General features: G+C 41.4%; 1 protein-coding gene across 2 annotated transcripts in view; it reads right to left on the reverse strand.

Annotated features, from left to right (window-relative positions):
• Positions 1–3,155: 3,155 nt before the first annotated feature.
• Positions 3,156–14,692, reverse strand: part of MOSPD2 (motile sperm domain containing 2) — a 37,211-nt gene continuing 25,674 nt past the window's right edge. Inside the window, exons 10-15 of one of the 2 annotated variants that reach the window (XM_037512689.2) lie at positions 14,379–14,500; positions 11,387–11,483; positions 10,709–10,805; positions 10,181–10,310; positions 6,131–6,233; positions 3,156–3,958 (exon numbers count right to left, since the gene is read on the reverse strand). In XM_037512689.2, the coding sequence (XP_037368586.1) occupies positions 3,917–3,958; positions 6,131–6,233; positions 10,181–10,310; positions 10,709–10,805; positions 11,387–11,483; positions 14,379–14,500 (591 nt within the window). In that variant the 3' untranslated portion in view covers positions 3,156–3,916. Of the gene's footprint in view, positions 5,583–6,130; positions 6,234–10,180; positions 10,311–10,708; positions 10,806–11,386; positions 11,484–14,378; positions 14,501–14,692 lie in introns of both variants that reach the window. The other variant, XM_037512688.2, reaches the window with a different exon arrangement.

Here is a 14,692-nt window from a genome sequence, read left to right on the forward strand (position 1 = left end):
AGTCGAGGGTGGGTGCCCACCTTGTGCCCTGAACTGCTGGGACAGGCTCTGACCACCCGAGACCCTGAGCAGAATAAGGGTTGCAAAATGAACCCCCCCAAATGGATACAAAGTATTGTTTAAGATCTAATAGTAGACATGTTGGGGGGCTTTTTTTTTAAGTTTGATGATTTTTTTATGCCCGGAAGCATGCCCTTGTACCTCAACTCTTATTTATGCCATAGCTTGCGGCAAAAGTGATTGTTACAGATGACTCTTCAGTGAGAACTTACTGTACAGGGTATTTTTGAATTCAAAGTGCTCATTTATGCTAAGGTTGGTCTCTGCTTTCTGACTCTGGTTTCTGCTTTCCTGGTCTCTGAAAGGCAGTGCCGGATTGGGTGGGCTTGTAGGTAGTTCCCACCTGACAGACGCCCTGTGTGACTCTTCCTGCTGGAGAGAGGGGTGAGGCTGGTGAAATGTGATGGGGTGGCACTCTTGCCATTCGGTTAGCTTCTACAGAAAGAAGGGATCTAGCCGATGCAACTGAGCTTCCTAATCAATTACTTTTGAATTCATCAGAAGTGCGATTGGCCTGGGAGGGTATGACCTCTTCCGGTGAGCCTTAACTGGCCCAAAGCCCTCCTCCTGAAAGAGGAGATTTGAAGTAGGAACTGCAACGTAGGAATTACTTAGGGAGAGGGACATAGAGCAGCAACCTGGGGTTGGCCTCTTGCAGCTGAGAGTAGCCCCTGGCTTAATAATCAGTCAGAAATTGAGGACCTCAGTCTTATAACCACAAGGAAAGGAATTCTGCCAGTGCCCTGAGGGCCCTTGGAAGTGGATCTTTATCCAGTTGTGCCCTCAGGGAGGATACAGTCACCTGACACCTTGATCTCAGCCTCTTGAGACCTGTAGCAGAGAATGCAGCCACGCAGACTGTTAGATAATTTCAGATACTGTTTGTGGTGGTTTTGTTACATGGCTGTAGAATAGCGCTATGTTCCGGTTTTATAAAACACGATTTGCCAGACTGTGGCCGAGACAACTAGCATCAACTCTGACTAGATGTCCTTCTGTGGTGTTGGCTGCACCCTCACAGGAGGCCAATGGTGCCTCTGCACCAAAACCCACCTCCAAAGTGCACAGGGACCCGCAGCCCTTTTTCCAAGTAAGGTCTGTCTGTGGCATCCATTGCCAAGAACCCTGATTTTCTTGCTGAGGAAGTCATGGGTGGCTATTATTTTGTCACCTGTGCTTCTCCTTAAATATTCTATCATCTCTTTTCACCTCCTGCTCTTTGGTGAAGGTAAAGCTCTCAGAACTGTCCATTCAGTACTTGAACCTATTATCAGACATAGCACTTCTGGGTGGTTGTAACAGACAAGCACTGGACTTGGGAGATGCGTTCAACTCTTGACTCTGAAGCCAACTAGCTGTGTGACCTTGGGAAAGAGAATTCTTGGGCCCTCCTTTTCCTTATCTGTATGCACAAGATGGTGTAGCCCTAGCGACTTGAAAATGTGCACAGATCTTGCCCCTACGGGTCACAGAGATGTGGTTCAATTCCCTTGCCAGTTGAACCAATTGTCTCAAATATTTTAACATGTGCAAGTGATGAATCTTACTCTGCGTGGCAGGGGATGTAAATGGAGAAGGGGCAGAGAATCTCAAAAGGACAGAAGTTAGAGGAAGATGTTAAAGGTACTATTTTTACTGAATTCTTACAAATGAAAGGGAAGCAGTCATGGCTGGAATTTTGCAAGATCAATTTCCTGTGTGCGTGCATGCGTGGTTTGAAGGGGTGTGGGTGTGAGGGTAGAAGGAAACAAGGACCAATTTTGCTCAGACTGGAAGGTGTACTTCTTCCCAGGACTCAAGGCAGCTGAGCGGCCCTGGCCTTCTAGGTGTGTCCAACGTGGGCTCCAGTTCGAGATGCCAAGGAGGCAAGGGATGAAGGAATACCAAGTAGGGAGAAGTTCGGTTTTGAATGGTGGTGTTGGGGTGGGGGGATACTCAGAAGATCAACTCAACTGTGAAAGGTTCTGGGAAGCTGGGCTGGAAGGAAGGCTGTGGTGGCAAAGCCCCGCCAGCCTCTCCAGTGTGCTGTGAAGTGTATGTGTTCCTCTCGCTGGCTCCGATGCGGTGAAGTAGCCCTGCGGCTCCGATCATCAGACTCGACTCGCCTGGGGACGAGGATGGGACCGCGTGGTCATTTATCACGCCCAAGGCACATAGATGGCGCATGGCGGGGAGGGACCTCGAAGCCAGAACCATCACTGCCTCAGTTGGAACAAATGGGGGATTCTATCTTGTCCTCTTGGACCAGGGAGAGAAAGGGAGCCCTCTGCTTCCGGGGGCGCATATTCTTCTAAGGCCAGGTAACCTGGTGAAATGTAAGGGAGATGGTGAAAATGTAAGGGAGAAAGAGCTGAAGGCTGTTGTCAGGTAACCCGTCCTTTGCTAGCTGGAGACGCCGCTCCAGGTACACTTCTGTGGCCTAGACAAGTGTGTGTCTCGGACAGGCGTTCACCTGGCTGTCTTTGCAGCTCTGTTTTGAATTACCTGATGATTTTCTATCTAGACCTTTTCCAGTTAGGAGGTGGCCTGCACTATTGCCTCCATGTTTAGGGGCTGGCAGCTGCCATTCGGGAGTTGTCTTCCAGGGCTAAGGGGCCTCTCCTGTCACTATCCCCAACTGCCCTGCTGCTCTCCCCAAGTACACCCTTGGTGCTTCAGTGCCTGTGAGCCTGGTGGCCTTGGGGGCCAGCTTCCTGCCAGCTCCTGTGAGCCAGGAAGTACTGGGTATGAGGACTATGGGGATGTGAGGCAGCTGCTTGACATGGTTCTAGTGCCAGGTTCCTCGCAGGAGCCCTGACCTGTGACTGGCGGTCCAGTGCTGTCTAGGCAAACAGCGGCCACACCCTGATCTGAGGCCCCACCAAGCCAGCTTCACCGGTGCACAGCTGCATTGTGGGAACCTTGGAGCCTGTCCTTATGAAAATGTAAAATGGGTCCAAAAGAAATGAATGTGATCTTTAGAAGGTCAGAGTGAACCTAAACATTGATTTTAAGATGCTTTATCAATTAGAGACCAGAGGTTTTCCTGATGATATTTATTTCATAAATGTAATTATTTTTCTAAAACATATTAAAATAGAAAACATGTTCTTTTGATCAATTTATACAAAGAAAATACGAATATAGTAATAAAATACTGAAAATATATGAAAAGCACCAGAACATTAGAGAAATTACACTGGCAACAATTCTAGGAATATATATATTTTTTGCAATTGTACAATAAAGTGCTATTAAATCCAGTCAAAATTAGTGGCAAGATATAAAAAGTTATGGTATGAAGTTGGAGCAAATGCATTTTAGGCTTCTTGCAGATCTAGTATCTCATTCATGTTTTCATGGAAAAATCTTAATTTCCATTGTTAAGTGAAAACAATCTAAATGTTGGTCCTTGGTATTGGTAGTTTGGTCATGAACAGGTAATGATATGACGAAAAATATTTTTAGTATTCTATAGTAATCATACATGTGATAAAATCAAGTGAAGACAGAATAAAATCAAATGTGAATACATGATTAATCAAAGACAAATGCAAAGTTTAGATGCCTTTGATGGTTAAGTTTTTAGTATTTCTGCTTAGTCACACTTAATAGACACACAAACGTTAACAAGATACGATATTCAATTCAACTGGCCAGACATCAAGGAAGAACAGGTTAGTGAGTTGACATCATCTCATATGAAACATTAAAGGGACACTGTTAGGACAGTACATTGCCAATCTTGACTAATTATTTCCTCATTTATCTGATGAGGAACAAAAACATGTACTTTGGGATTAGATGACACTGAAGCCAGGCATGGCACATATAAGGGGGCCACTGTGGGCACACAGGGGGTTACTAAGGACAGGACTCAGGGCGGACTGCAGTCATTTTCACGTCTGGAGTTGGCAAACTGAAACAGAAAAACCCAAATTAAGACAAAGTATCAGACCAGTGTCCTTTTAAGGTTTTACGTCCTAGGCCAGTTTTGAAGGAATGCTATGAAATCATTCTTCACAACTCAGGTTTCGAATCATCAACTTTTAAAGATGAAAGCCGCCAACACTACACTCAAGGATAATAAAAAAAATCTCCAAACATAGCTCAATCAAAACTCAAAATTTATTTTACAGCCAGACTATTTTTCCTTTCAGAAAAAGTAGATATACATGTGAACCAACATGGATGGGCTGAACCGTTCATATTAGTGAGAAAACACTAGTTTCATTAGCCTGTGGTCCTGCAGGTCTAGCATTTTAGGCATGGAGAAAGCATCCTAAGTGCTATTTTGACAAAGGCAGAGAGAGTATCAAGCAAGACAAAGACTCCTGGTCTGCAGGTTTCACAGGTCGTCATGAGTTCTATCTTTCACTTCTACATGGGGACGAGACCTTTGGTTCGACTTTCCCCCCATCCCTTCTAGATATTCCAGTTTTTTGTCCAGTTTCCTCCTCATGGCTGATTTTTAACCAGGAACTGAAATGTAAACTCTGTTGCTATGTATCGCAACCACTAACTTTTCAAGAAATTTTATCTAGCTCCTTCCCTGTAGAAAACCCGGTGGGGATGGAGCGATGGGGAATCAGGCTTCTATAGCACATCAGGCCTTTGTAATAAATGAAGCCAAAGGGTCAGTATCCAGCCTCAGTGAGCGAAATGAAATGGCATACAAGGCTGGAAGGTGGGATCAAAGAGATTTTCCTTCTGGACATTACTAACAGACTTCAAAGAAAAATCCCAACCAAACTTAGCTTTCCAAATTCTTCCTAAATGAGTGTTCATAAAAAAGTTCAAGATTAATAAAAGGCAGGCTATTAAGGAGTACAGATAAGAAACAAAGGCTAAAGGTGGTTTGGCATTAGTTTTACATTCCCAAGGAATATTAACTATCACCTGGAAATAATTCTCAAAATTACAAAGTCATGATTACATAAATTACTCTTTGTCTCAATATACATGTTCTCTATTTACATAGTATAGAAAAGCTACTAAGTTGGCTCAGCTATAATTTGTCCAAAAAAAAAAAAAAAAAAAAACAGATGACATTTCGGCTGCAATAAAGCATGTTACTTACACATTTCAGTTCAGCTAACATATATACATTATAAAGCTTAAGCTTTAAAGGTATTCAAATCAAAAGGAAAAAATAAATTAAATTATATAACAAATATGCCTTTACTTACTTTACTAACTAGAGAGTCTCTTATAATCAATTTCTTCGGCATTTCCTTATCCTAACGGTTTATTTTCAAGACCTGTGTCTGTGCCCCCTAAGTGCCTCACCTCTCCCTTCAGGAGCACGGATGTGCAGCACTGTTAGGAGCGTGGTGGTGAAGTTTGGGGTCTGTTACTTTTTCCAACTAATCAGCGAGGAGCCGTGTGTCCTACAGGGCACGTCTTTAACTGTACAACAGGTAGAAGAAAGACACGACAAAAGCAAGCGAGAGCACTGTTAAGGAAAGCAGCAGCTGCTGGAACCAGATACAACGCTGGACTTGGTCTTCAAGCTTCCTATTGCTTTCTAGTAAACGATTGAGCTACAGAGGGGAAGAAAGGAGGAAAGATCTTTATCAATAAAACAGTACATTACTCAAGTGAATGACAAACAAGGAATATTAGCAGTTCCACCAATGGGAATATTAGAAATCAAACATTTGTTATTACCCTGAGAGACTGGAAGCTGGAAATATCATGAGAAATTAGGTTTGGTGAACAGACATGTATCTGCATATTCTTGCATATTCTTGCTGAGAAAGGAACCAGCTACTCAGTCCCTCTGTCCTTTTCAGATTTAAATGCACTACAGGTACTTCTTGCATGAGATGGAATTCTTTGACACTCCCCAGAGTACCACATGCTTTTCTGTATGGTCTCTTATCCAAATTAAAACGGCCAAAGCTTCAAGAAAGTTAGATTTCCAAAGGGAACTCATAGCCTGGCCTTGTGGCTTCCCTTCATAAAGAAGTTAGTACTTCTGATTTTCTGTCGTGTCTTATGCAAAGGTTTTCTTTATGCCATTGGGGGAAAAAAATGAATCTTTAATGTTGGTTAGCATTAATGACTTTAGTTAAGAAAGAACACTTACTTGTAGAGCTATATCTTCACTGGTTTTCTCCGATATGTTAAAAGCATGGTCTTTAAATGTAAGACTAGTTGGTTTACTGCTCTCAACGATGTGGCATCTTAACCTGCGAACATCCAAAGGAAACTACTTATTATAATATTTAATGAATTTATAGTACAGTAAGATGAAAAAAGTTAAACACATAGTGTATGTAATAGGAGGTAAAAGATTGAGTCCTCTCCCCAGATAGGGAGAGGACTAAGCTCAGTGTGGAAGGGAGCAGAATACACCATCCTAAACTATGCCTCTTTTTCAGGAGAATTACCTTGAGTTGGTTATTTAAGAAGCAGTAGACACTGAGAAGTCACCCTTTTGAAGGGAAATCTCCATTGGTATGGGTGTAAAGAAGAGCAGGATGACTAAATCCCTACAAATTCTTTACCAAAGGAGAAGGCAATGGCCTAAATTTGCATAAAAACCCTGCCTTTGTTTACTGTGCTTTGCCTGATAAGCTCCCGCAACTGGGCACAGCCCCCAAACCTCAATATCCTCTTTGTCTTTAGCTGAAGGTGGTATCTTAGGGGATGGCTTAGGCCATTTTGAGGAGTTACTCAATACCCAGGAGTTTATCCTGGGTCTCTGGGGGCGTATGGATTATTACACTTGTTTTTCTCCTGTTATTCTGTTATTACAGAGGGTTCTCAGTTTAGAACCCAAAGCTTAGAGAGAAAATTATTTTCCCTTCTCTACAGGTGGTGACCAATGATGGGACCAGCTGAGCCACCATACTTAGCTGGAGCCGGTGGATAGGGGAGAATTCTCTCTGGAGGTAGCCTGCCAGGTGTGTGTGTAGTGCCCAGTCAAGTGGAAAGTAAAAATTTTACTTTGACTCTCCCTTTCCAGACTTAGATTAGCAAGACAAGAGTTGTGTCAAGTAGTTCTTTGGATATAGCGGCTTTGGTAAAGAATTTCTTTATGAGCTCTATTTCCTTCTGATTCTTTTTCCTCCCAGAGATGGTCATTATTTTCTTTTCTGTGTACTGTCTTTAGGAGAATGATAGGTCAGATTAGGTTTTCCTTTAGTCCTGTTCTGTCTTGAGAGCTTGACTTGGTGACCACTGAGGTAGTCTCTAGGCTCTGTCAGTCAGAGGATGTATGTGTTGGCATTCACTGGGCACCCGCTGGGTAGGCTAGGGCTCTGAGATAGAATGTGACAAGCAGCACTCTCATTGATTCACTGTGCCAGTTCTCAGGAGAGTGTGTTAGAAGGAGTCTCAGTCCATAAGGTCAACCTTCCCTGTCAGTTGTGGAAAAGTCCCATTCCAGTAGTGTCTGCCTGGCACCAGAGATTAGCACATCTGCTGAGAACCTAGTAGAAGTTGCCTAGTATGGGGCTTTAACTGATTCTCCCGCCACTGAACATCATCTTTTATGTTTAACTGGTGACTGTATTTAAGGTGGATGCTTCGGCCATTTCAACTTTGGAGAGTTGCCCACTTTCCCAGGTCTCACCTGTGTTCAGAGGAGGTATACATGACATCAGACTTCTCTCCTGTTAATCTGTCTTTTATTAGGGGTGCCAAGCGGGGTGTCTCAGCCAAACTAGACTAGAGGGAAATTTTTCCCTCCCCTACGTCTTCTTGCTTTTCAAAGCATTTATAAATAACACAAGCATTTACATATACTGCTCAGTAACCCGCAATATTCAATAGAAAGATTTCATATGGTATTCAGAACTCACCAGATCCTAAAATAACCCCCCAAAATCCCTAAATTTGAGGAACTATTTCATAAGAACTTCAAATTAATCCCCAACATTTATTAGCAGTGTTCCTTAAACTTTCAGTGTTTCCACTGCCCTACCTTTGAAATACACCTGATAAAAACCAAGAAGTGGCACTCCGCACTCCTATAACTTGAATATTTAAATATTCAATCACTCCATCTAAAAGCCATTCAAACCCATGAGCTTTACACACACACACACACACACACACACACACACACAGAGAGACAGACAGACAGACACACACACATTCCTTCTTCCCTCCTAAGACTGAGCCCCAACTCTGCTTTAGGTCCTGTCTTTCCACCTTCTCAGGAATTCTACTGCCAGTATCTCTCTCACATGGTCAGCCTCTCCTGCTCAAATGGTCCTTGCTGTGCTTTTACATAATGCTCAAAGTTCTCCCATTAAAAATCCCACCTCTTGGGCCTCCCCTGGTGGCGCAGTGGTTGAGCGCTGGGCTGCGAGGCTGCCCGCAGCCTCTGCAGCGCCGGTTCGTTCCCCAGCCACCAGCGAGGGTCCCACAAAAAAAAAAAAAAAAAAAAATCCCACCTCTTCATCAGCCCCATATTCCTTCTTCCAACTGTAACTTTCTCAACAAGTCACACCTCCAGAGCAGCCTTACCCCTCCCATTTCTTCCACATCTCGCTTCTTTCTTACATGCAGCTTCTGCCAACTGAAAGTGCTCCCTGTGAGGTGATGGTGACCTCTGTGATGTCACCCGCAATCACCAATGCGCATCCCTCATCATTCTTGGCTGGCATGGGAACACTTGGGTCTCTTCCCTTCATGAAACATGCTCTTTTGCTGCTAAGATGATACAGATACTGGTTTCCCTTCTGACCCCCTATAGTCTTCTAGATCGAAATTTTACAGGTTCTTGCTGGGGACAACTGAAGTAAAGCTCATCTCTCTGGCCCACTCTTGTACACTCAAGTGAATGACCAAAAAATAAGGTGATCTTATCAAAGGCAAATCAGATTGGGACTCTAATTGGTTTGAAGGTAGTGAACACTCCTCGCTGCTCTTTGCCTGTCTGCCTGTAACTTATTTTCTTACTGTGGATCCTCTCACTCTTGTGTTCCAGTCACATTTGTATTCTTTCAACTTCCTTTTTGAAGATTTCACTCAGCTATAACCATTTCTAGGTTTCCCAGCTTCTCATAAAGTAGGAAAAATATCTACTTCCTAGGGTTGTTTTATGAATAAGGGTAAACATTAACTCAACATTACTGTTTTACTTGGTGTCCACAGTCTGTTTTCCACATGGTCCCCAGATAATCCTTGCAAGAAAAATAAGCTGGATCAACTCATGGTTCCACTCAGCACCAACTAACTTTCTCCTTTCCAAAATCAGAAGACCTTCTGATAGCAATGATCTGGCTTCCTACTCCACACTGCTCCTTACACAGGGCAGGCACATTTCATCTGTGGTTACCACTATTGGAAAGCTCTTTTTCCAGTTTCTGTGGCTACTTTTGTTTCTAGGTCCTAGTCAAATATCATCAGTTGGTCATCTTCAATTACCTTCAACTGCGATTTCTCACTCTCAGCACTATGACATTTTGGGCTGGATATTCTCTGTGGTGGGGGCTTTTCCCCTGTGGGTATTTAGCAGTATCCCTGGTCTCTAACCACTAGATACCCACATCACCACAACCCTAGTTGTGAAAACCAAAAATGATTCCAGACATTGACAAGTGAAGGGGGAGAAATAATCGCCTTCCTTATTCTTTTTTATATCTTTTCAAGGCATTTATCACAACCTGATATACTTTTACACATATTCATGTATATATGCCTGTACTATCAAGGAATTTCTCTTAAATAGAACAACAGCTTCCATATTTTTATGACGAGGCTTTTTTTCCCCCTAATAACACCGATGTTTTCCCATGTCAGAACACGGTCTACTCTGGATAGCTGCACAATATTCCTTATACTCTTCCCATTTTTCACTATTACCAATTCTGCAACAAATGTTCTAGTACTCAAGGCGAGCATTCCTGAGAGGATCTGCTGGGACAAACTGCTGCATTTGTACTTCTGACTCATCCGGATTCTTGCACTAGTCTGCCAGCAAGTTTCTTCTGTTAGCAGCCTCCTCAGGAAACTGCAGGTCTCATTCACTGGTTGTTGCACAGCCTTGACGAGTTCAGGGCCCACACCAGAAGCCTAAATGTTGGCAACATTTCCGCAAAGGGGAAGTGATGCTTACCTAGCCTATGTCGGTATCGTCTGGTTCTTTCCACCCCATTTGAAAGCTTGTGAGCAAAAAGGATACCTGTGCTCCATCACTTTGTTCCTGGGAACTTCTTTCCAGAATTGAGTCAATTCTGCGGTGCCTGTGCCAGATGAGTGTTCCATTTCTGCAGCCATTATCAGGAAACGGTCTTGGGCAGAGACTGTTAAACCTGCATTTCAGAAGGAGAACTTATCATATAAAATGGAACCTTTATAAAGGGTTAGATAATGTGGTTTACAGCATTACTTTAGACTACATCAAGGCAAGAATATGGAATTGCCTTAGAAGAATTCTTCTAAAAGCAGACTTATTTTTGAAATTCACTTTCAGTTGGGGTCAGTTTATACAATTTTACTCATTAAAAAATTGAAAACATTTTAATTCTTGGCAGGGCTATGTAGAATCCTTTGCCTGTCTGACTTTAATGTGTGAGAAAACATAACACTAGAGTGAGGAGAGGGGACATGGCCGACACTGCTAGTTTTGAGGTTCTAGTCCACCTCTGCTGATGTTGCCCAGCCCAGGTCCCCACCTCCACCCCACTGTGGTCTTCAAGAGACAACTCACCCCCATGGGGAGACACAACAATATCAACTGATGCGCCAGGGTCACAACTGCTGTTGCTGGGCTTGACTCTGTATTTTTCTGGTGCAGTTGTTCTCACCTGTTTATAAATACAGTAGTCACATATTCACCTTTATGGTTTTTAGGGCAACTGACTGAAAGACCTTAAAGATATGTAGTTAATACAGTTTACAAAACACCTTGGTATATGCATAGACGTTTCTTTCACCATCAAAATAAAAATCTAAAAACACTTGCTTGTAAGTCCAAATGTTACTTAGCCTGTCTTATAATTCAAGGGAGTAATATCTGCACAGTAAGACTGTCATATCACATTTAATGCTCAGTATCAAGTACATCGGTGCCAGTATATTCAGTATAAATGATACTCCTGAACATGTCACATGGGGCATGTACTTTCACTTTTACAGTCTTATTTTTCACTGTTAATATTAACTGAATTATTTATATAGTGAAGAGTGATTTTCATTTACAATAAACATTCAACCCTGGGATTAACTTCGACATTAGCCTTTTACTGCACATCAAAGACTGAGATACAGTCTTCTAATACCATAAATTAAAAAACTAAGTTCGTAATCATCAGTCTTTCAATTAGAATGTCTAAAATCATTTGCCATGGCAAATTTTCACATACTTCATTATCTTTCAGATATTTACCTTAAACGCCACTATATTTTTAGTTACATTTGTCAATACTATTAAAGTTTTCTTCTCTCCAGAGTCTGTACTTCCAAAATACAGTTCTTCTGCTGGGCTAAGTGGTGACAAAAATGAAAGTTATTTGTATTACTCAGAGTAAATGACAATGTAATCATCACCTAAAAGAAAAATATTTGGCTAATATATTATACTTACTTGTATAGGTTACTTATCAAAACCATCAAGATTACAAAAACAATTACTGAATATAATTTGCATTGTCTTATCGATTCAATGTAAACTTTTTAAAAAGTCCTAAGGTTTTTTCCTCCAACATGAAAACAAGAAGGAACAGAGGAGAAAACTGGGAAGATTCTGAATTAATCCTATAACTAGTACTGTTTTTAAATGCATTTACACTTTTTAGAATGCTATATAATAAAGCAAAGAAGGTATTGGTGCTTCAACTTTATAATGGAGCATATTTTAATATGCCAACAGAAAAGCATAACATGAAATATGATTAGGGATGCATTTATTTTTATTTTTTATTTAAATATTTTATTTTATATAATTCTTACATCTTTTTTCATCTTTGCACAATGTGTGCATTTTCATTTTGGTTATAATCCCCATACAATTGCACCCCCCCTTATTTTGACTCTAGTCCTTCCTTTCCCCGCCCCCCCACCCCCCGCGCTAGCGGTTCTCTGGTTTATAGTTGCTTGTTGATTTTGATTTTTACTTTGCATTGATTAGTCTTTTTCCTGGTCTCTTATTTAGGTTTTCTAAATTCCTACTATGAGTGAGACCATCCGGTATTTTTCTTTTTCTTTCTGGCTTATTTCGCTGAGCATGATCCCCCCCAGCTCCATCCATGTTGCTGCAAACTGCATGTGTTTATCTTTTTTGATTGCTGAGTAATATTCCATGGTGTATATGTACCACATCTTCTTGATCCAGTCATCTGTTTTCGGGCATTTGGGTTGCTTCCATAGCTTAGCTATTGTAAATAGTGCTGCTATAAACATAGGTGTGCAGGTGCCCTTTGGAATTACTGTTTCTGTGTCATTTGGGTAAATACCTAGTAGCAGAATTGCTGGATCATATGGAAGCTCTATGTTTAGTAGGTCAAGAAATCTCCACACAGCTCTCCATAGTGGTTGGACCAATTTGCACTCCCACCAACAGTGCAGAAGAGTTCCTTTTTCTCCACACCCTCGCCAACATTTGTTGTTGCTAGTTTTTTTAATATGTGCCATTCTCACTGGTGTAAGATGGTATCTCATTGTAGTTTTGATTTGCATTTTAGGGATGCATTTAAATAAGAGTTCTTATTCTTTACAGCCTTTTCCTAAGTAAGAGGGAAGGAGAAACTAAAGAAAGAAAGTTTGGACTGGTAATTGCAGGTAGAACTTACCAAACAAAGAACGAAAAGCAAACAAACGAAAAGACTGACGCCAAGTTTGCGTGGTTTAACTGCATTAGCTTATGTCTCAGGTGCCTCGTACAATGGGAAGAACAGTGATTTTGTTTCAGATGAAAAGACGAATCCTTCGGAGAGCCCTTGACTCTAAGATATTTACTCACCTAGAGACACATTTTTAAAAATAAACATTCTCTCAAGAGGGCTTTGCTCAGCTTTGGACAAGAGGGTAAATTAGCATGACTGTTGGCTTCTTTTTAGAACCCAATCTGAGCTATGCCACAGGAGAGACAGAAAGGTATGGATCTCAGGGCCTCCCCGGTGGCGCAGCCGTTGAGCGCTGGGTTGCGAAGCTGCCCACAGCGTCTGCAGCGCCAGTTCGATCCCCGGCTACAGGGCGAGGGTCCCACATGGCGTGCAGACCTCTCCTGCCACCCGCTGCTCCCCTCAGCAGTGTACTTCGGTCCTTCTGCCTGCTCTGCTCTCAGCTCTGGCTCTGGTGAATTCTCTCACCCCCCTGCGCTTCTGACTATACCCAGTGCTTGTATAAATAAATAAAAATAAAATCTTTAAAAAAAAAAGAAAAAGAAAAAAAAAAAAAAAGAAAGGTATGGATCTCAGAACTGCTCTCAGAAACTAGCACAAAAACCCTGAGACGCTTCAGGGAGAAGGACATTGTTTGGGTTCCTGAGTAAGTAGGACTAGCTGCGTGCCTTTCCTGGGGGCGGGGGTGGGGGGAGGCAGAGAGTGACAGAGCCCAGAGTACTGCCAGGAAGCTGTCCTGCTCTGCTCAGCCTTTCTCCCCAGCTGGCAAAAGAAATGGAACATGTCACTTCTAACCCAATAGAGTTAAAAGAGGAAACAAAGAAATAGAACATGTACAGCTCTCTCTCTCTCTGTCTCTCTCTCTCTCTCTGTCTCTCTCTCTCTCACACACACACACACACACACACACACACACACACACACACAGATGATGGAGATATATCAAAATATATGTAAACAAATGAATCTTGTCAGAGAATATGATTTTTTAAAAGTGTGTTGTATTGTTCAGAAAAGATACCTAAAAACAATTAAAATTTCAAGTAAAAGGATAGTAAATGATACATTAGGTTTTACTAAAAGTTGGTATAGCAGTATTAATATAAGGCTATATAGATTTACCAACCAAAAACATCAACAGACCAAGAGGTATTTACATAATGATAAACAGTCCTGATTCTTTTGGGTCAAACAACCTAGAAATAAAAAGAGATGGGCTGAAATTTGGGGTTTAAACCTATTGTTTTGATTCTGCTTTAGTGTTGGAAGGTCAAATTGACAGATGCCCAAATCTATGTTCTTTCTAGCATTCTTACACTTGTGCAAATTTAACAGTGTCAGTAAAATGAGAACATACATGTTATCCAAATTTATTGTTAACACGTGAATAGTAACTTTTATTACCTGATGGGATGAAGTGATAAATCTCATCAGGATAAATAATAAAAAGGTAGCTACAAATATTCACCCTGTCTGGAAACCAAGGTGACTCTTCAGACATATTATAAAAACATGGCTAATAAAATTCTTAATTATTACCTGATGTGTAACAAGTGCCCTTTAAACACACTCAGTGGTTTCTTGAAAGTTTTCAGTTTGGAATCCACTTTTTCATTTTCTTCTGTTTTGGAAATATTGGAAGTAGATTCAGTTAGGTTCATCTGAAGACAAAAAATGAAGAAAATATAAAGAAATTTAGTTTCATACTGACAGTTGGGCAGGTCATTATGTCAAAAATTAAATACTACCTTGGCTCAACACAAGTTATAACCTTTAACAAATGTTCACTTACCTTAGTATAACAAACTTTAACATGACTATTAACACATTTGTGTGCCTACTATAAATAGGTC

Source organism: Talpa occidentalis, unplaced genomic scaffold, assembly GCF_014898055.3.
Source record: "Talpa occidentalis isolate TD23 unplaced genomic scaffold, MPIMG_talOcc4v2.1 talOcc4.15, whole genome shotgun sequence".
Taxonomy (NCBI): domain Eukaryota; kingdom Metazoa; phylum Chordata; class Mammalia; order Eulipotyphla; family Talpidae; genus Talpa; species Talpa occidentalis.